Source organism: Limanda limanda, chromosome 4 (assembly GCF_963576545.1).
Source record: "Limanda limanda chromosome 4, fLimLim1.1, whole genome shotgun sequence".
NCBI lineage: Eukaryota > Metazoa > Chordata > Actinopteri > Pleuronectiformes > Pleuronectidae > Limanda > Limanda limanda.
This window is the reverse complement of record NC_083639.1, coordinates 14,256,657-14,278,642: the sequence shown is the minus strand read 5'-3', so window position 1 is coordinate 14,278,642 and position 21,986 is coordinate 14,256,657. Positions and strand designations below refer to the sequence as shown.

The 21,986-nt window shown below is 40.6% G+C and overlaps 2 protein-coding genes across 3 annotated transcripts; one reads left to right on the top strand and one right to left on the bottom strand.

Annotated features, from left to right (window-relative positions):
- Positions 1 to 492: 492 nt before the first annotated feature.
- On the top strand, positions 493 to 3,919 carry LOC133000657 (neuronal vesicle trafficking-associated protein 1-like). 2 transcript variants are annotated; one of them, XM_061070608.1, is made up of 4 exons: positions 493 to 621; positions 883 to 999; positions 2,718 to 2,828; positions 3,719 to 3,919. In XM_061070608.1, the coding sequence occupies exons 1-4, from the start codon at positions 493 to 495 to the stop codon at positions 3,917 to 3,919; spliced, it is 558 nt and encodes a 185-aa protein (XP_060926591.1). The 2 variants fall into 2 exon arrangements, with proteins under 2 accessions (XP_060926591.1, XP_060926592.1); XM_061070609.1 differs by lacking the exon at positions 883 to 999.
- A 1,497-nt stretch (positions 3,920 to 5,416) lies between these two features.
- On the bottom strand, positions 5,417 to 21,964 carry stx18 (syntaxin 18). The gene is made up of 11 exons (XM_061070306.1): positions 21,779 to 21,964; positions 12,105 to 12,172; positions 10,312 to 10,427; positions 10,093 to 10,170; positions 9,826 to 9,892; positions 9,602 to 9,693; positions 8,799 to 8,893; positions 8,371 to 8,429; positions 6,412 to 6,481; positions 6,249 to 6,329; positions 5,417 to 6,102 (listed from the first exon to the last, which is right to left on the bottom strand). Exons 1-11 carry the CDS (start codon positions 21,929 to 21,931, stop codon positions 6,007 to 6,009), a joined length of 975 nt encoding a protein of 324 aa, XP_060926289.1. The 5' UTR covers positions 21,932 to 21,964; the 3' UTR covers positions 5,417 to 6,006.
- Between the last annotated feature and the right edge of the window lie 22 nt (positions 21,965 to 21,986).

Genomic DNA, 21,986 nt, shown 5'->3' with positions numbered 1-21,986 from the left:
CAGTGCAGCCAGACGCCAGCAGCAGCATCCAGCAGAAGCAGCTTCTGAGGAAGGAGCGCACGGACCCATTTGGCCATATTGTGCAGCAGCTCTCCGCAAATCGGCTGCGTCACACCTAAGCAGCACATACACACTCACACACACTCACACACACATTCAGCAGCAGTGGAGCGATAAAGGCAGAACATCCGGAGAAAACTGTGACCGAGAAGGCGACTCCACAGATCTGGTAGGTGCTCGGATGCGGTAAATGGTGTTTTTCTCTCTCTCTCTCCTCCATCAGTGTCATCATGTCGAGACCGTGCGCGTCCTCTCCTGCGCCTTTGTGGTTAACGGGGTTTTCTCCCCCCCCGGCCCACAAAGCGCCTCGCATCATCAGCTGAATGTGTATCGAAAAAACATCAAGGCTTGTATTTTCATGGAACGTGTTTTTTTTAGAGGGAGCGCTTGTCTTCTCCTCTCAGGTTGGTGCTTTTCCTCCGTGTTGGGAAAATGGTGAAACTGGGGAATAATTTCAGCGAGAAAAACAACGGGAAGGTGGTTTCTGAAGACGGGTTTGACACCATCCCTCTCATCACCCCGCTAGATGCCAGCCAGCTGCAGTTTCCTGCACCAGATAAGGTGAGATTTGAGATTTTATACATTTCCATTGATTGAATAACGGCCTTTAGATGTGTTTCTTGAATTACAAATGGTCCAATGGAGGAAAACAGTTATTGTGTGAACAAATGTTCATCTATGCAGATTTATTTCCATATGTACAAAAGCAAAATAGAAATGATTTCATCCCTCCTGCCTCTGTGAATCCTAATACAGTATGAAGCTGTATCTGCAAGCTGATTGCATCTGTTCTCATATGTGTGTGTGTGTTTCTTCTTCCAGGTGGTGGTGAAGACAAAGGCAGACTATGAGAGCGACAGCAAGAAAGGGAAGCTACGGTCTCCCAAAATCGCAGAGTTCTCTATCAGCATCATCGAAGGCGTCTCCGAGCGACTCAAAGTGAGAATCATGTGGCCGCCATCGTCTGTATCTCATGCATCATCCCATTTCCCAGCTCTCCCACACTCCCACACATGCGTATGATGGAGAGCAGACATCTGATCCCCTGCAGCTCAGGACATTTGTCTCTGCTGTCATAACATTGTCTCTCCAAGTTTAGCCCAGACTCTGTGGTTTTCTCTGCGGAGGACACCCCCCTGTCTCCTGTCCTGTGCCGCCTGTCATCTTGCCCAGGCTGCACAGGGAGACAATATCACAATGAGTCCCTTAACCCCGCCCTAAAGCCTCATTAATTCAGCTGCTGCCATGGCGATGGCCTCCAAACGGCAGCATCACTCCAGCCTCCTCACCGCCCCTTTGGCCAGCTGATGTGTTCTAGATCATTAAAACGGATTTAAAACACATCCCTTGCTCAAGCTCTGATTGGCCGACGTTTTCCTTGTATGTTTTAAAATTCAACATACATTAGGTGCCTTGCATGCAGACTGCTCTCCCTCCACATGCAAAATCAACAGATGAGACTGTCAAGCTTCCTTTAGTAATAGAGCTTGAATTTTCAAAGATCTGAGAGGTGAAGAGGCACATCACTTTCTCTGAGAACACAGCTTGTATCCTCACATTGGTGCTTTGAAATGCTGCAGGCGGCTCTTTCATCACAGAGAGTCTCTTTCATAAGCTCCTGTTGCGTTGCTTCATACGTTTTGTACCGTCTGCTCCGCCGTGCAACTGCAGGACTCGCACCGACAGATGAAACTCCTTTTATTCATTGATACACGTTGTTAACAATCAATTCTGAGCCAAACAGACTGAGGAGCGGTACAGAGAGAGCGGCCTCACTCCCTTTCGAAATAAATCCTCAGGAATAATCAAACAGCACAGCACTCAAATGAAAATCAACATTTGCATTATGATTTCAGTGTTGAAACAGTTTAACCAAACAAACACAGAGCAGTTTCTCCCCAAATCTCCACGAGCGCTCAAGAAATAAGCACATTTATTTTAAAGCGACTCACACACTGTCAACCGCTTCGACAATAATGAGGCGTTTTCTCCCACTTCACACAAACACCAGAAGCTGTTGCAGAAATCCCCAGAGAGGTGAGAGCTGGGCTGCACAGATGGTCACACAAGCTTTTTCCCAGTCGAGTTACAGAATATCTTGTAGCCCTCACTGGCTGTTAGTCACTGTTACATATAAACACTCACTAATGTAGAGGCACAGGAGAACTCTGAACACCTCAATGGATATTTCTGAGCTGCAGCCTCACGCTGCTCTTTAACCTGTAAAATAAATAAATGAAAAAAATAGTCTAAATAGATTTGCCATAACAATGTCCCCACAGTTTGCATGTTCTCTCTCTCTGTCTGTGTGTGTGTGTGACTGTTTTTCTGCGGGTACTCCAGTTTCCTCCCATAATCCAAAAGCATTCAGCCAAGGTGAACACTTACTTCCCGTAAGTGTGAATTATTGTATGTCGCTCTATGTTGGCCCTGAGATACTCTGGCGACCTGGTGTACCCCACCTCACGTCCAATGTCAGCTCGGATTGGCTTCAGCCCCCCCACGACCCTCAGAGGATAAATAGTATAAATATTAGACATTGTCTCCCCACTCATTACTTTAAGCCAGCTAGACTGGCTCAGTTATCACACAGGAGGTGGTGTTGCTGATGACGGAGCTGATGTTGTTGTTGTTGTTGTGTGTCTGCTCCTGTGTAGGTGACCTTGCTGGTGATCTGTGCCCTGGCCTTCCTCGTGTGTGTGGTGTTCCTGGTCGTCTACAAGGTCTACCAGTACGAGCAGCCGTGCCCCGACAGCTTTGTCTACACGGTAAACATCTTCCAAATTTATCAAGACTTCATAATAAAACTGACTTCACATGAGATTATTTAGCCCTTTGATAAGTAATGATGAGATTTTTTTTTTTGGACTAACTTTGATATTAACATTTATCTTTTGAAGGATAATCAGTTATCTTGATCAACTTTTGGTGCAAATTTACCTTTTCAATTAACTTGAAATGAAAGTATGTAAATTAAAGAGCAGAAATATTCATCTAGCTGCAAGATGAGAAGTCTTTAATAAATTAATAAACAATAAAAATGTACCATCGCTCAGTTCAATATTCTGATAAGATTAGCTATAGCCCTACTTGAATGAATATGAGCTAATTTTATCAGACTGTCTAGTATATTTATGGTACAGGATTTTATAGCTTTTTTCCCCACTTATGTCACTGTTAGTATTATTAGTAATCATAATAATAATAATGTTATTGTTGAAAGCTGCAGCAGCTCGATCACATTTTGGTCCCACTGTGTGATTTGTGGACTCAGCGATACTGTTCATCACAGTCTTATTACAACGCTATGGCAGTGGAGTTATTGTTAATGAGGACTGGCTCTCGGTGAGAGCCTGATCCACTGCGACAGGTACTTATCAAAAGGGGCTCAGCTCGTATTCATTTCTTTCTGGTCTCTTTCTCATTTAAAGTGAGATCTCTTCCTCTGTTTCTGCAGATCCATTTCATCACCTGCTTAGTTTTCTTCTCAAACAAATGTGAAGGGTTGATCACAGTTTGTCTCAGAATGTCATTGTACTTTCCATAATCAGAATTTTTTCAACTTGTGTCGTTGTCAATTATGCCTCGTGTCAACAAATTTTTTCCTCTCTTGGTATTTTAAAATCTCGCACTTACTGTTTTTCTGTTTTTTGAGCAGCAAGGTCGCTGCATGCCGGCTGGGATGTACGGCAACTTCCCTCCCCAGGGCCCTGGGGGCCGTGGACGCCTCTTTACCCTCATCAACCACTACAACATAGCCAAGCAGACCATCACTCGGTCAGTATCGCCGTGGATGACCATCATGTCTGAGGAGAAGGTCACCCAGCAGGAGACGGAGACTGCTCAGAAGCTGGCTTAACCAACCTGGGGTCAGGAGGTGGGCTCACCTGCTGTAGGAAAAATGAATAATACGGTTGTGCCATTTAAGCAAACCTCGGAGTGTCACGGCTTTTTGTAGGGCGGAAAAAATCAACTTCTCGTTCCTGAGGTGCTGTGCTGCCTCATTGGTGTAGTTTGGTCCGTGGACGTGTAGCAGGAAGTCTGTGGAACTGTTTAACGTGTTTTTCAGCAAAGTGAGTCTTACAGTCGGGTGGACTCGTGGTTTGTTTGAATAGCATAAGTTGTTATTTATTTACACTTCAAAACAAGAGTGGCATACGTGTAGAAAAAAGCCACAGTAACACTCACACACACACACACACACACACACACTCACTGTCTTTGTACATTTACACATATGTAAGAGAACTCACTTTAGTACTCAGATTGTGAAATTACTGTGAACCATCTTGTGTCTGCGTCGCTTGTATTCACGCACATGCACGCACGACTCTAATAATAATAATACAGTTTTGCTTCCTTTTCAGTTACATCATGTACTGATAGCGCATGTCAGACCTGTTGCGGTCCAGTAAGTTTTAAAAAATATCTGCCGCTGAGGTCATCGTTTTACTGTCATGATATTGTGAATACATGAGGGTTGAACTGGAAGAAAACTGTAAACCAGCGAAAAAAACAAACATTTTAATTGTTATTTAATTGAGGCCATTCTGCTCTCTGCATATAGTGCTGTTAAGGAGTTTATAGTATTTGGAGCATTGTCTTTTTAACCAGCGTCAATGATTGTCTCCGTTCATCTGAACTGTTTGTGATCACCATGTGCTTTTCTTTGCTGCAGGCTACACATTATTTAAAGGTTAATTTTCATAGCATACATTTTATGCTACTCTATTGAATGTTTTTGCATTGCTAGATAAGACACTGTATTGTGCAATGCTTCGCATTGATTCATGTCACCGTTGATGGGTGGTGGTAGCCATCACAGACACTAGACTTAGGTTGATGTAGTGGAACAATCCGACAGTAGTTGCTTGTCCTGTTGCTTTTCCCCCTGTATTTGTCATTTGACTAAAACTGTCACAGATTCTGTACTTTTTTCAAACAATGTAATGATTACCATTGAAGTGCATTTGCTACATAAAAATGTTAAATTGAAAAACTGAAATAAAAGTGCCCACATTTCACACCAATGTTCAAGTGGAATCCATGTGAGTAAAAGAGAATTTTCTTCAACTGTTTCAAGAATACATTTTGTCATCAACACCGATGCTCTCACACAGCTCATGTTCTCTTGAGTTATGATCATTGAGGCATTTCTAAGCACTTTCTACGAATATAGGTTAAACCGAATAAACAGCTAAGCAGAAATTATCAAGGAGCTGCATGACTCAAACATGTCGAACGGCCTCTTCTCTTTGGCTAAGACAGGCCGTGACTGGTTGCTGCTCATCTTGATGTTATCTGAAGGCTTGACATAAATTTGAAATGTATTAACTCATAAAATGATGTCCTGAGGTTAAGAGAGACAGAATTTAATTAAGAATATTGCTCAGTTTAACTTGAATGTGAGTGTGTGTCAGTACAGTTGTGCTGTCAGATGTTTCAAATAAAGGCAAAACATTGTCAGTGGTTTGACAGTGATGTATACATTAGTGTCACAGAAAACATATTCATGATCTATTTAAAGACATGACACATGAGGAGACACAAGTCTAAACAGTATCCTTTAGTGCACTTGTTTTTCAGTCAGTTAGATTAAAGCAGGAGCAGCCAATCAAACCATTTTCATTCTTAAGAGGCAGACAAAGACAGAACATCCAATCATACAAATAATGATAGTGGATTCAGTGCTCCCTACAAAGCTTGCCTTCACAGAAGTGCTTTCAAACACATTAACACTGCTTCCTTTTAGCACTGGACAAAGATAAACTGATACTTCAGATCAGGGAAGAGCAAACTGTCGTCTCCACTTGACTGCACAATCTTCATCTGGGGAAACCGAACATTCAGTCTGAGTGTTGTCATCACTTGTTAATGAGATCACCAGTATGTGCCAGAGCCAGGCAGTTTCCCAGCATATCCACAGAGTCCATGCTGGCAGCTGTGTTAGCTGTCATACCAGTCCAGAAAGAGGAGTGAGAAAGAGCACATGACGAGGAAGAAGAGGATCCATACCCGGAAGCCAGCGTTGTTTTTGATTGCCTTGGGATTGAAGGAGGAATACAGAAGAACAGTATACATTTTAATAAGACATTTTACAGATCAGATGTATAGAAACCAACCAAAGGAGGACAATATGTTTATGAATAGTACTCATAAATTCATGTTTTTAATCTAGTGAGTGTTACCTCTCGTATGTCTTCATTGCCTTCTTTCACGTTCTCTGTAGCTCCCACAACCAGCTGATGAATGTTGCCAATCTCTGATTCCTATCATGGAGAGTGAGAACGGTTTATGTGAAACTTATTCTAAAAAAAAACATGTTAATGAACCGAAAGGTAGTCAGCTCACTTGGTGCAGCACTTTCTCAGCGAAGATCTCCTGAAGTCGAGAGATCTCCACCACCTTCCCCTCGATTTGCCTGATGCACACAAAAAATGAAGCATGAAACATTCTCAGATCCAGTCCATCCCCCTCATGGGTGACCATGGAAAGAGAAACTTCAGCCAACATACCTCTTCGTATGTATCTATACTCAGATAAACCTAATAAACTAAAGAAAATCACAGGTAACCCATTTGTTTCCAACTCCACTCGTGTTTGGCATGAAGTTCATAGATACCTAAAGGTTCCCCTTAAGCTATCACAGTTCACACCCGTTTGGGGAAACAACAATTTTCATCCAGGGGCAAAAGACAAGGGATTTAAACTATGGTCGGTATTGGCCAAATAGCAGATCTCTTTCAGGATGATGTTCTCATGCCATTTGAAGACATCAAAAAACAATTTGACATACCAGCTAATCATTTCTTCAAATACCTACAAATCAGAGACTTCATCTATAAGACCCAAAAAAAGCTCTCAATACCTGACCTCTCAGCAGTAGAAAAAATTATGGTAAGCCCTCACCAGAGAAGTCTTATTTCCATCTTTTATAAGATTTTGTCAACAGAGTCATCAGAGGACAAGAGATTTGCTTGGTGCGCAGACATAGGGGAGGAGATAACAAGGTCGGAATGGCAATATATTTGTTACCAATCACAAACACAAACATCTAACTCAGGTTTCAGATTGTTACAGTATAAATGGTCCATGAGGCTGTATATCACTCCAGAGCTGTTGAATCGTTTCAATGATAATATTCCTGATGTATGTATTAAATGTGAAACACATAAAGGGACCCTTTTCCATTGTTTATGGTCCTGTCCAAAAGTACACAAGTTTTGGAGTGAGGTTGTTGAGACACTCTCAAATACATCAGAGGTGACTCTTCCTATGTGCCCAAGAATGTGCGTTTTGGGACTCATACCAAAGGACATTAATCTCTGCAGAGCTAACAGAAAGATGGTTACCCTATGCCTACTACAAGCCAGACGAACTATTGCAAAATGTTGTTAATCTATACAGAGGCCGACCACGAAAGGCTGGCTACAGGACATTGTACAAGTTATAGCCATGGAAAAAATATCATATTCACTGACAGGAAAATATGCACAGTTTGAAGAAATGTGTTCTTCCTTCTTGGACTTTGTTAAGGGCCCTCAATTTCTTAGGGCTCTAAAGTGAACGTATAGTCATTACCCCTGTACAACCACTGGGCAACCCACTGTCTAAATACCTCATGCCAATGTACCAATGAGTGTGCCATCTAGTTCTGTGTGTCATTTTAAATAATTTATTTTTATTTTTTATTTTTTTGTATTTTTTTTTCATTTTATTTTATTTCATTTTTATTTGTATTATTTTGTGTGGGTGATTGTTTCTTATGTTTACTGTATTTGTAACTTGCTCTTCCTTGAAAGGAAAAAAAAAAATCCAATAAACACATTTGAAAAAAAAAAAAAAGCATGAAACATCCCATGACAACAGTGTGCCTAGCAGTTTTAAACCCCCCCCAGATGACATCAATATTACTGGGGCAGGTCTGGTAATTTTCAACTCAGGACATAAGGAATTTTGCCATCTGGAACAAACATGTCAGTGATTTTCTCTGGCTGCCATAGCAATAATTCCATCTGCAAACACCTATGTCCTTGGTTCATTTTAATCCTGTCTGGATCGACATCTGGTGTTTCAAATAAGTGTTGTCTTGCTCACCTGGCCTTTCATTCACTTGGGGCATGTAATTTAGTGGGAGGGATGTGAGGATGTGTAACAGCCACACTTAAGTGTCTCTGGATCACAGCAGTTAGATCCTAATAAATGATTTAACGTTCACAGAACAGAGTGAAATCCCTGACCTGCCCTGAACACGGGTCACAACAAACTTATTAAAAATGAACGGGAACATATTTGCGGAGGGAGTCTCACCTCACTTCATCCACCAGGTTGCTCATCTCACTCACCAGCCTCTGGTTTTCCTGCTCAAACTAGACAGAAATACACAGCTCACATTTTACCGTCAGCGACGCTTATGTAAATGTCAGATTTTAATGAAGTACAACAGGAACATCGGATATCTGAACATTTTAGGGTGTGTCTAACAAAAAGGCAATTTAGTTGATTGTGTTCTATTTCTATGATGACAAACACCTACAAAACTAAGTTAGTCATTTATCTGGACCTCTATTAATGTAATTTTCCTCCTCAGTAATGCACTAAATGTGTTTCTCTGAATGAGTCCCTCTGCATTTAGATGTCATCTAATAATAGCTTTCCATTCCTCAACACCTGAATCGTATGGATCTATCTACACTGTATAACATAAATAATGAATTATGACATCTGAGGCGCTGTACCATCTGGATCTCCTCGGGAGAGAGCTCGTCCTCCACTCGGCCCTCCTCCCACAGGTGTTCCACTGTGTTGTCCAGGACCTCTGACACACTCTTCTCTACAGGAAGACAAACGAGTGAAAAAACTTCATGTAGTAACAAAAACTCCAAACGTTTCCTTAGTACACTGGGTTTATTTGAGTCACGCATGTAATCGCTAGCTCAAAGGGAACATTTAGCTCAAAGCTGGTTATTTAGAAGGTTTTGTTTAGATGTAGTCACTTTATATTTATCGCAGTCAACCTAAGAGCTCAAATAATAAATACATTTCTTTGGGGGGGGGGGTCAAATCCTGATGGTTTGGATGACATAAAACCTGTAGAATTAGTTATTGGATGTGATTTGATCAGAGTCCCAACAATGGATCATCATGTGAAGTGACACAACACTTTATAATTACAGTGTGCAGATGAAACACACACACATCTGTCCTGCTGGTCTTCAGATGGCTGTGAATATGAAACTAATGAAGTGGAACCATTTAACACAATTTAGGAGCTGGTGTAGATAAGATCCAAGTTGGCTGCTAATCTTAGCTGCAGTACAAACTGATTCACAAAAATTCTTTCTATAATCAGTTTTTTAAAAAGAGCGTTTTTCTTTGACCTGCACAGAACACAGGTATAAAATAACTTTCAGGGGCAAATAAAGTAAACTAAATACACCAAATACTAAACCAGTGAAAAATATAAGCATACCCAAACAAAATGTAGTAACAGGGCTTCTTGTACCAGAAATACAGTGTTTCAGCTGACTCCCTGTCTTACCAGTACTTTCTTCCTTGACAGTTTTCTCCTCCGTGGGCTCCACCTCTCTCGGTTTCTCCACCCGACTGTGGTGTTCTGGTGCCAGTCTGGACCTGAAACCATGTGAATCAAGACGAATAATTGGCTTTTAAGGTCACTATAGTCCTAAAATTAAATTTTCAAAGTTAAAATAATGAATTGTGTGAATGAGGTATGCATAGATTTTGATAGTAGCAAATACTCACAATCTCTTCTTGTCCACCATCCTCTTGACTCTGATTGCCCTCTGCTCAGAGTACAGCTTACACACTCCTTAGAGACAGAAGAGATGTGCACAATAGTGATAACACAGCAACCATCATCTCTTTGCGTAAAATGTTAATGTTCTTTATGATACACAAATGGACAAGTGCAAAGTAGTTGTAGACTTGTCATATACCAGGTTCTATCGGGACTATTTTGATGCATCGACAGAGGACTGCACTAAATTGTAATGAGCTGCATGAACTCACCTCTCAGATACATTACAATGAGGTCCAGTACTGCTCCTCTGTGCTCTTTAATCTGGGCTGATGTCACCTTCTTCTCCGCTATATCAACAAGAAACAACTTCATTCACTTACTAGTTCTCTTGATGTAATTCAACACAGATGAATGCTGAGTTAAATTAATAATATGAACATATTCTATGTTTCATATAATATTGTAAAGCTAGTTGATTGGCTGCACACCGTCATTGCGTAGCAGCCTGATGGCTTCCGAGCAGGTTCTCATGTAGATCTGAGCGTCCTGGTCGATCTGATCTCGTTCATTGTCCGTCATGCGGGTCAGATCTGATGAGATGAGACTGTAGAACGAAATCACAGTGGCTTTAAATACTTTGTATGCAAGTATCGAAAGCTGAACGATTAATAGAAAACTTAACAAATCTCCCTAAAGCAATGTAGCACTGTATGTAGCTCAATCACAAAGAGAGAGCATGTGAACTCAACATAAGAAAGTGCATGACTATAACTCAGATGCAGGTTGTAGTCTGGCCTCAGTGTGCAGCTGAGACTGAATGTTTCCCTCTGGTGGACTTCTAAGACACAACAAGTACGAACAGGGCACTGAGAAGCTGTGATGCTCCTCTGGTGCAAAGCTGGTTTCAGTTGGTTAGACTTCATTTTGAATAAGTGTGACTGGGTTAAGTATTTCTTGCGTAAGGTATCACTGTTCATGCAAACACCTAAAGGGATAATGTTTAACTAGAGCTGAAATAATAAGCCAATCAGCAGGTAACCAACAATTTATTATGTTTTTTTGTTTGTTTGTAAGCAGAATTACAAAAAAAATACACAACTGTTTAAATTACATTTTGTGCAGGGGTGGAGCATGACTCAAGGAGGGAGCCATTCAAATTTGGAACCAATCCAGATAAACAGCCGGATCCAAGATTTTTTCCCAACTTAACATGTTGAAATAGGATGATAGGCTAGACAGAGGTACATGCTCTCTGAGGGCTCCTCTAGTTTCATATTGAACTGTTTTTATAATAATTTTTCAAGCAAAATGCTAAACATTTTCTTGGGCCAGCTTCTTGAGTGTGAACGTTTGCTGTTTTTCACAGGTTCATGTCTTGATATATTTCGTCTTTTGTTTGCAGAGAACAATCTATCTGAAGACGTTAACTTGGACTCTGGGAATATGTGTTGCCCCCATCTATTTTAGAGTTATCATCAGTTAGGCTTTTACTATAATTACCCATTATTTATTCATGCTTGGACTAAAATTGTGGCCATTATTCTGTCTGGCAAAGTCAAACGATGTAGAGGAAAATGGATGATGATAAGAAAACTAGAAGACAGGAACAGAGCAGCCGCGATGATGCTGAAAGTAGACCAGGCTTGTCCACACACCAGTGACGGCATCTTGATGGATTTTCCCAGGACTAAATACGTCTCAACTCCGCCCCTCAGCATCTCTAATGTTGGGTTAATGTGTTCTGTAGAGACTTTATCAACAGGCCTAACTAAACATGGGCTCCTCCACACACACCCACACCTACAGAACACAGAAAGGGCCTTGGAGAGAGGAAAGCCTGGATTAGTCCCAGGGCGGGATTTGTTCTCCACTTGGTTGCAGCTCAATTATTCCAGACAATTAGACTGGAGCCTGCCGCTACAGACCACCCTGCTCGCTGCTGACCTCGTGCCAGTAGCAAGGCCCTGCAGCGCACACACACACACACACACACACACACACACACACACACACACACACACACACACACACACACACACACACACACACACACACACACACACACACACACACACACACACACACACACACACACACACACACACACACACACACACACACACACACACACACACACACACACACACACACACACACACACTAAAAGTCCCATCATAACCCTGACCTCAAAGTGCTTGTCCCTTTCTCTGCAGCCTGGGCAGGTTTTCCTACTGACGTTGTGGATTGTGGTGGATGACAGTGACTTTTTGGAAATGCTTACCTTCCAGCGCTCACATAGTCTTTCCTGTGTTGCAGCAGAAAGTCTTTGAGCTTGGTGATGTTCGCAATCTGCCAAGATAAATTGATAAAAGCATTAGTTGACTTCATTACCTTCATGTCAACAGTTCTATTTAACTGTGATGTTTCGGTTGCTCCTTCAAATATGTTAACCCTGTAAACACAGCTTAAAAAAGAGTTTTTAGACATGTACCAGGAAACCATTTTCTACAAACTACATTTAGACAGAGCCAGAGTAAATGTAGAAATTTGTATTTATTGGACGACAGGCGACTACTGTCTGTCTATCTGTGAATTCTCAATATTTACTTTTACAATTGATCAAGTCTGTGACATACAGAAATCAAACCCGCAATTTCCTCTTCAAACAGCTCTCATAAGAACAAGTGCATACAGACCACTGACAGAGCGATCTCTAATAAGCTTTAAATTCACGATTTGCTTCTATTTATCACTGAGAAAATGTCCAAGTGTATATGTGCACAGGAAAACCAGAGGAAACGTGCTTCAATCCAATATTTGCTCCTGTAATTTGGTCAAATATTAAAAAAGAACAAATTGCTTCCCTGTCCACAGAGCGGTGCTGGCAGAGAACGCGTGGGTGTGAACACAGCCGGCTCTGTGAGATCCAGAAGAGGACAGGACGGAGACAAGCCCGAGACTGAGGAATGACACAATGAGTTTGACTGTGACAGCGACCTCAGAGCGTGGGAGATTATTTTGATAGCATAATGACGCTGTCTTCGGCCTTCAGCCTTTTCACTCTAACAACCTCAATTATCAAATTGCCCTGGCTGTGAGGAGCAACCTGGCACCAGCCGTCTAATAATGTCTCTAAACATTCACTCCCAGCGTCACGGTGACCTGAGGCGCTGTTTTATTCGAGCTGACGGTTGAAAAAAATGACTATTTCTTCTATGCAGAGCGAAGATGTCAAGATAAACAGAGCAGGGCAATTTGTTCGAAACCAAGCTCTCCCTTCTCTGCTTTGGAAGGAACCTCAGTGGCGTAAGACACTGCTGTGGGGCACAAGCTCAGGCAAGCCGACCCTTGTAATAATACAATTATTAGAGGTCAAGAGTTAATTGTTGTTCAGAGCAATTGAGCTTAGCGAGGGGGGTTCAGGGGAGAACAGAACCTTTCTTATGGTTCAAGTCTTTCCAAACATTGAACGTTATGTAGTGTCTCAGTGAATTAGAGAACTTTGATTGAGCTCCTTTGAGTCGACACTTATTGTATATCCAATGGATAACTTGTTTTTTAAAATGTACTTGGGTTGGAAAGAATGGGTAATCTTGCAGAATGCAAATATGCATTTTAACTGAATTCAGACATGCACCGACTCTGCAGCTCCTCCGTGTTTCCTCCGTCGGGGTTGCATGTGAACGAAACTGTCCGAGTGACACGCTCCACAGTTTCTAATGACTTCTTTCTAATGTCTGGCCTCCAAAAAAAAGTCCATAGAAATCCAGGAGAATCCGATGTGTGAAGACAGCAGGAGATCCCATCAGAAACTATTATCACAATAGAAATACAAGTTTTTTTTGTAACAATTTTAAGTAAGCAATTATTGTATATTTTTATATATTTTTATCCTTTTAGTTTCCTATGATAATAATCTGGATATTTTTAGGATTTACACTAGATCAGACGAAAACAAAAAAACAACTCTTTTATATAAAGAGATTTTTTTAATTTGCTGACAGGTCTTTAAATGTTAAAAATGCAGTATGGGATATACGTGATGTTGTAAGTTCTTCAACTCCCAATTCTCAAGCATTAAATCGTTATTTATAAACCAAGAAAACTGCGATGTTTTTTTCCCTTTTTTCTGGACTGTCCATGACCTGCCACAAAGTGAAACACGATAAATAATATTTTCTGCTTGCAATTAGCACTTGGCTCCAGTCTTTTATTTGTGTACAAGCTAGTGTATTTATCTGAATAACTGTGTTTACGGTACTACACCTTTTTGACCAGCAGGCAGAGCTAAATCCACAGCATTAGAACACGCTGGTTTAGAGCTCAACCCAGTGTGTTCATGTGTATGTTTGTCTGTGTGATGTGGGGGTGCCAGGGAGCGTCAAGAGTGCTGCTCTGGGGGTTGAGCTGTCTCCTGTGTGTATACATTGGGGCTCAGATTCCCAGCACAACCTCAAGGGTTTGCAGGGGGTCAGAGGGATCAATTGCTCTTGTAACTTAAGACCCTAAAGAGCAAGTAATTCCTCAACAATGAGGAAGAGGGTGGCCTTGTGCATACGGCTCACTGCCGTGTGTGTGTAGGTATATGCGAGTGTGTGCACAAAGACGACATAGGTGTGTGTATGTGTGTGTGTAAGTGTGTGTGTGTGTGTGTGAGGCAGAGCTCGTAGCGAAGGCAGGAGGAGACAGTCTGCCGGGCTACATCTAATCTCGTCATCATCAAAGACCCCCACTTTACCTCCTCACTTTCTCCTTCCCCCTGCTTCCCTCCAGCCCCGACTGAGCCCAAACAAACCATCAGGGGGGATTATTATGAGGAAGAAAAGAGAAAAGGCTTAGCTTGCAGATTTCTAAAGAGCTTGGATGGCTCTTTGTTTTGCTAAATCCAGGTAACTGACAGAATTTGGTGATGGCTGCCCTGCTTGTGTTTAAGTCCCTGTGTGTCCTGACCGAGGGCGATCCACACTGACGCCATGCTATGTTGTGTTTAGGTATGTGGGCCTGATACATAAAGGGTGTTTCAGTGGAGAAGACTGCGCCGCATGTTGATTTTATTATCATGTTTATGTCTGACTCTCTAATGGGCTCAGTTTTGTCTTCTCGTGTCTATTCGCAGTTCGAGAGCTTCACTCAGCTCTATAAACAAAAAGCACCAGCAAACAAATGCTTTTAAGATTATCCCTGAACTGAATCATTGACCTTTTTTGATACGTTTATAACGTGTATCTGATTTTTACTTGATTAGTCATTTAGAGTAAAAACTGTATAAGCAGCTGTTATACACATCAGTCTTAGTATTCAGTTTTGATCATGCAGGTAGGTTCATGCATCGATAAAAAATTATTGTTGTGTTGTGTGCAGTGTGAATGATGCTGCTGAGGCTCAGTGAGTTGTATTGTCTTGGTGACATCACCACGGAGAAGGGGCTTGTCATCTGTTTCGGGCGATTTAAATAAAAAATACTAATGTGCATTTTGAAGCAACCACATCACATTTCAGTGTCAAACACATTATTGTCTGTGTCACACTTATCTATAAAAAAAATCTGGGCATCACAGAGAACAGAAGAAATAAACAAGCACAAAGGCAATGTTGTCTGTGTGAAGGGAAGAATTCACAACTAGTGATGGGTCAGCACCAGATAGATTATTGCAGATATTTAGAAAAATTAACAACTTGTTGAATGAATTTAAGTAATCATTTGCAAGTATCCTCTGGTCCATGTTATATATTCTATAGAGCAAATTCTCTTTAAAAGGAACCTGATTATGTAATACTGCAAAAATATTGTATTTCTGAATAATCTGAACATGTTTCATAATCATCGTTACCTTTCTTCTTGTGTTTACTGAAAGCGGAGTTCGAGGTGCCTGCATGATACAATAATTGATTCATCCTGACAGCCTAACACATATCAAGCCTCACTTCCAACTCTAAAGTGTAAAATCCAAAATAACACACTCTCCTCGGATTGAATTTGGGAAGGTGTTTCTGAAAGGTTTTCCAGTGTTTCTTCTGACAACTGGTTTTGATTTCTTTCTAGTAATTTGACCAGTGTGTTTTTAGCATTGTCTTAGTTTTTCAGAAAAAAATCATGGGATCATGATACCAATAAAAAAAAAATCGAATCTGTTTTTCAGATCTGTGAGACATAGACAGATCTGGATACGAACTAGTATCAAATATTCCTACTAATGATAATAATATATGCTCAGCAAAAATTACTTGAATTGTCTTAAGCTTATATTTAGAGGAATCAAAACATTATATATTAGAATTGATTCAATAAAATAACCAAAAGTAAAACCAGGATGGGTCACAGAGACCATATATCCCATAACTTGTTGAGGAATGTAAAATGCGCTAAATTACATCATGTCAAGTAAACAGCAGAAATGTATATGAATTTGAAAACATTTCTTTTCTATGTATCAAAGATACTACATTTGTTATGAAAGTTTTAAAGACCAGTTTTAAAGAACAGTTTCTCTATTAACTCCAAATTGGATTGAATCACGGAGCACGCACTCTGTTAAATTTTTCAAATCATTTACAGAATTTGAAGAACGATAATCAAAGTTTGTACATGTGCAAACGACAGACTTCTCAGCTGAGTGGATGACTGTCTCTGAGAATTTTGCCAGACTCAACCTCTTGAGGAAGAAAACACGAAAAAATGAGGACCTGGACAGTTTGCGCCTCTGAGGCAGTAAACAAACGTCTAACTCTGTCGACCTTTGCCTTAAGCAGTGTGTTTGATCTACTGTAGATGACGGTTGACAGTGAAGTGAGAAGCCAAACAATACGTAATGTTTGCTGTTATTAGTTAGTTACTCAAACAACAGCATCACTTGACCTATTCAACATCAGTGTGAAATAACAATACATAATTAATACTCAATGCTCTCTTGCACGGACATCCTAATCTATAAGAAAAAGGCACCCTGGTGTCCTTAGGAGATGTCATCTGTTTTAGATGAGTACACATCTGTTGTAGTTTCATGGTTCAGACTCTCAGTGTTTTGGAGTGTCAGGGTCAAGTATGCAGCCTGCTGTCATCTGCATTGGTAGAATTTCAGCGATTGTAAATCACAATAACTGAGATTTGTCTAACAACAGAACCATACAACATTCTTTAAAAAGTTTCCACAGCTGCTGCTGCAGTCTTGCTTCATGTTTTAATGTTTAAATAGAGTCTTCATCTTTTGTGTTCAACGTTACTTTTTTTTCTCCTTAAACTATTTAGTCTGCGGGGGAATCTGGTGTCCATCTCGTGATTTAGCGTTTGACACACATCTGTAAATCTGTGTTTCACCACTTTTTTCCTCTTTTATTTTCAATTTCATGAATCATGCAACAAAAAAACACTTTTGCACGCAGCGAAACAACATCAAGATTGTGCTTGGGCCTGACAACAGATGCCTCGAAATTCAATTTGCCTGGCTTTCGTGGGAAAACAGTGCAGAGATTAGGCCAACTGGTAAAGAGACCATTTAGCAGCATGTTCATCTCAGGGTGATCCCCGCAGATCACTTCCCCATGGATAAAGTGCCGACTCAATATAGAGCCGGTTTGGACAGCTGTATGTGAGCATGTATTTGCCTGTGTGCCAATATAGTTTGTGACTTGAAACATTAAAGAGGAAACTTTATACACTGAAGAGATTCAACAGCTTCTCCTACTCAGGCCTGACTTTGAAATAAATAACACACTTTCATACAGTTTGCCAATTAATAAGACTTTAGTCAGACCTCATGTTGACTCATGACAACAATGTTGTATTATACTCATAATTGAATACATGAATGATTGTTTTCCATTCTCTTAAATATTTGTTGGATGTGTACTGTACACATATGTGAATATTCAAATTTGAGTAACAGTACTTACAGCCAGTTATGGCTTTTTATTCTTGATAAAACAAATTTCAGGAGAAAAGGACAAATTTGTTTCTAGACCCATAATTTCCCTAAAAGTTATATACATGTAATTTTTCATCTTTTCCACCATGACCTATAAAATACAACACATTTAAAAATATGTCCCTGTTCCATCTGAATGACACAAAGCAAAAAAATCCATATCATTAATTTAACACATCCCAGTTTTACTGGAGAAAAATAATGTCATGTTCATAGACTGATATTATGCGGTACGATAGAGTATGCCCAAAACATGATTTTATTGAAATTCCAAATGTTTAAAATAACAGAAATTTTGAGTAAAGCAGTTTGTATATGTAAACTGTTGGTTGGAGAATAAATAGGGATATTAGTTCAATCTTCTTAATGGTCATAGGGAACAAGCCTTTTTCCAACAGCACAAAATACATTGAAACTTTTAATGGCTTACAAGAAAACACTGTGAGGGGGAGCCAATTTTGAAAGACCAACACTAAAGGCACAGTTGGGAGCCCAGTACTATTTTCTACACACAATTTAACAATTTCAGAGTGACCCCCTTCATTTAAAATGGAAAAGGGCAGCATGCAACGGAGAGAGAAGAGGTGGTGCGGTGAAATGGAGATCCCAGTGCCCCAAACCGACCCCTATGAGGTAAAAGATTCCCCAGACCAAACCCCACCCTGCAAACACTGGCCCTCTTATTAGTCAATCAAGCCCTTTTTTTGCATTGCTTTGAAAGAAGCTACATTTCCTTTCTCATGGCGCAGTTTTTCGAGTGGAAAAAAGCCTCACTGGACCACTGTGTATTTGTCAACTTTGATGTTTTCTTTCTAAATTTGTGAAGCTTCAGTGGGAACTTGGAGAGTTATGCATGTCAGGGCACTCACATCTGTTGTGCATTAGGTGCCGGCCGTCAACATTGTTACTGGGGACCTAATTTAATATTTTCTTTGTTTTGATCTTCCACCTTTAATCACTGGCTCTTGGGAAGATCGGCTTTCCCCAAGAAATTGCTCGAGAGCCGAAAGAAAATGTTATTGCAGCGTGTTTATGGAATCATACATGTAAAGAGGGGACTCGCACAAAAAACGCTGCCTATGTCAGGCTGTAAAGAGAGAAGAATGGATACTTGAGCTGGGGGAGATGTGGGTGAAAACCGCGACATAACTGTAAGCAGTCAGGACATTCCAAACTCGCAATTTCAATTTCTACAAAAGCTGCTCCACAAGGACCTTTTGAGATGATATCTGCAGTGCGATGGAGACGGCGGCGGGGGGGAGGAGAGCAGAGGGCAGGGAACCACAGGATAGGTTTTGGTTTCTTTTGATTCAGCAACAGTGCTTTTATTAAACCACCAGTTCTAATATCAATGTTTCAGGACATAACAAAAAGCTGGTTGTGCAGAGCTGCTGAGACTGGGCTCATGTTTGCCTCAGAGTGATTGTTGGAGACATCAGGTAAAACATAGCATCCTGACTCTCGGAGGGAAACGTAAAGTGGTTCTTCAAGGTGACTTTGAAGAGGTTTGTGTTCATGATATTCATGTTAGGCCAACGACTCTTAGCTGTATAAGCAACACTCATGACATGGAGGGAAGCCTTTGTGTTGCCAACGGTAACTGCCAACCATTGATGATGTCTCTGTACTTCAGTGGAAGAATAACATTTGAGATGCTTCCTGAGCTAATTTAATGCCAATGTTTCCTTTCCTGCCAAGTTTCTAAGTTCAGTGTCCCATTACAAGAGTTTAAACTCGTTAAACTTGTTTTCACCAATATATTTAAGCTTATGTGATATTTCCTACAATTAAATCAAGATTAGTTAAGCATAGTTAATTCTTTTAAAAGAGGCACTGGGATCAGTATTTCCTTGCTGTAATGTAATTACAACCTGAAGTTGAACATCTCATAGTGAACCACTTTTTTAATTAGAGCAGGATATCATATCATCATCCATCACATCGGTTCATTTTCTGCATTACTTTTAAACCCAGACCTGTTGGTGTCAGATCTCAAGCAGAGCAGTTGATCTGCTCCTCCATTTGAAGGAGCCTTCAGTCAGACAGCAGTAAAACGTGCCAGAGATGCAGAAATACCTACCGAGACATTACGTTAATTACTAAAAGACCAAATGATAATTATTCAGGCTGAGGTCCTGTTGCTAAATGTGATTTAGAACCTGATGCCACCGTTGCAGGGTTCCCACACCTTCATAAACATCAACTTCAAGAACATTTCTAGGACTTCCAGGCCCAATTTCCTCAGATTAAAGAATTCTACATGGCATAGTTTGAGACATGGATCAATGTTATACCACTAAAGCTGTTTTCAGACATGAATTCCGGGAAATGTCCACACAGAGAAGACCAGTCTTTCTCCGGATTATGCCTTTCACACGTAACGACAAAGCAGGATATTCTCCAGAGACACAACATTGAAGTGTTCAGGTGAGGGGTTGAGGGCATGCAGGGGGCCGGACGTAACATATGAATTCTGTTGCAGAGATCATGTGTTTTGGTTTGGCACTGGCATCAATGTCCTACTAGAGTCTTCTTGCCTTCTAAGTTGACATCTACTTCTGTGTTGCCTACGTGTATGGCACGTCTTACCTCTAGATAATTTCCTGCTGTATACTCACAAGGGCTCATTCAGACATTAACATGAATTTTTACTAGGTGGCTGACAGGAGGAACTCCAGAGAATGTCTGCAACACTGACTCGAACATTTGCGTTCTTACATACAGCTCCCCCTCATCACTTCATTAGCTTATCCGGAGTTCAGGGCAGTACTGAAAGCAGCTTAAGATTTTTTTGCTCATACAGAGTACTATTTAAAGGCTTGAATGTGTGAAAACTACAAAGTCACTTATGTGTACTGTGTTTCAGTGACGTCAGATTGAAATGGCAGAATAAAATGCGGACTGTGGTCTCTTACGTACACACACAGACAGCAACACATAGTCTCTTGCTAACATTATGCCAGAACTTTAATTTAAATTTGGATAGGATTTAAAACCAGAAAAAAAAAAAAAACTTAAATAATTCAGAACTTCTTCTGTACAATTTAGAACCAATGAAGAAAATAAACTAATCATCCATTTCCATTGACTATATCAATTCAAGCACTTTCAATTACCGATTGAGGAGCCACCCTGCAAGATGAGTTAGAGACAGGAAGAGTGTATTAGCAGCAGGCATAATGATCCAGCCTGATAAAGCTACTTTATTTATTCGTAAAATCATAATTTTCTGGTTTATTGCTCTAGATATATTTAATTAAACCAGTGTTTCCCTGAGGATGTTTTTCAGGCAGAGCAGTACTCACTGGAAGAGCTTCCCTCTCATCAAAAAACGAAATATTTTATTGCATAAAAATAACCTCTGTTAAATTGCAAAACTGGTTCATGATAAGCACAGTGAGCTTTATTCATTGCTGCAATTTGTCTTCTTTAACAATGGAATCAAAATTTGCTACGTCACTTTTAGTTTAGTTTTTTATATATGTTGACCTGGCAGGAGTTACTATCCTAGTGGAAACTCTGTAAACATGGACAAGACCATAAGGTTAGTATTTCTCCTGTGTAGAGCTGTGAAACCGTTTCTTGAGCATACTCATGGAAATAATCTCTTACCGAGGCCATAACAGTGTGAAATCAGGTTTAATTACGTTTTGACATCTTCTTAAACTGGCCCAGATTACAAATCAAATCAAAAACAAAACAGCTGGAACATGATCAAAAACATCTGTTCACTTCGGTTAAACCTGGACCAGATGATGACGGTCTTGGTCAGGTTTGACAGATGTGACGTCTTGAGTTGTGTGCAGATAAATCTGTCAACTGTCAGATCCCTCTTCAGCCAAGTGTCTGTCTCTCACAGAGTGCATCAGACACAGTTTAAAACCACTAAACTATACATTTTAATTCAGCATTGTTTTGTACAAGACAGTTACTTGTGTTTAAACATCCCAACTGTCATCATCTGTGAAGTCAGGCTCGGTGCTAGGCGGCTAGCCCTGCTGCTAGCTGAAGCTAACTCGGGAGTAACACTCACCACTTCCTTGGCCTTCGGGGAGAAGCCGCTCTTTGTCCTGCTCCGCCGGAAGATCTCATCTTTAGTGGAGTCGAGGCCGATTCCTATCGCCTTGTTCCTGGTTTTCACTGTCTTCACACTGGCTTTAAACAGACTAGTTATATCCACAGCCATGGTGTCCCGGGCAGCTGTAAACAATCTGACACGTCACCGGGAGACCACGTCATCA

Bases quoted from the DNA above. Each gene is read 5' to 3' on its own strand.
- LOC133000657 (XM_061070608.1), top strand. From the start codon at position 493: ATGGTGAAACTGGGGAATAATTTCAGCGAGAAAAACAACGGGAAGGTG. The intron at 622-882 runs GTGAGATTTGAG...TTCTTCTTCCAG, and splicing joins AGTTTCCTGCACCAGATAAG to GTGGTGGTGAAGACAAAGGC. The intron at 1,000-2,717 runs GTGAGAATCATG...GCTCCTGTGTAG, and splicing joins GCGTCTCCGAGCGACTCAAA to GTGACCTTGCTGGTGATCTG.
- stx18 (XM_061070306.1), bottom strand. From the start codon at position 21,931: ATGGCTGTGGATATAACTAGTCTGTTTAAAGCCAGTGTGAAGACAGTG. The intron at 8,430-8,798 runs GTACAGCGCCTC...ATTTCTGTCTAG, and splicing joins CTCCCGAGGAGATCCAGATG to TTTGAGCAGGAAAACCAGAG. The intron at 6,482-8,370 runs GTGAGACTCCCT...TGTGTGCATCAG, and splicing joins AACCTGGTGGATGAAGTGAG to GCAAATCGAGGGGAAGGTGG.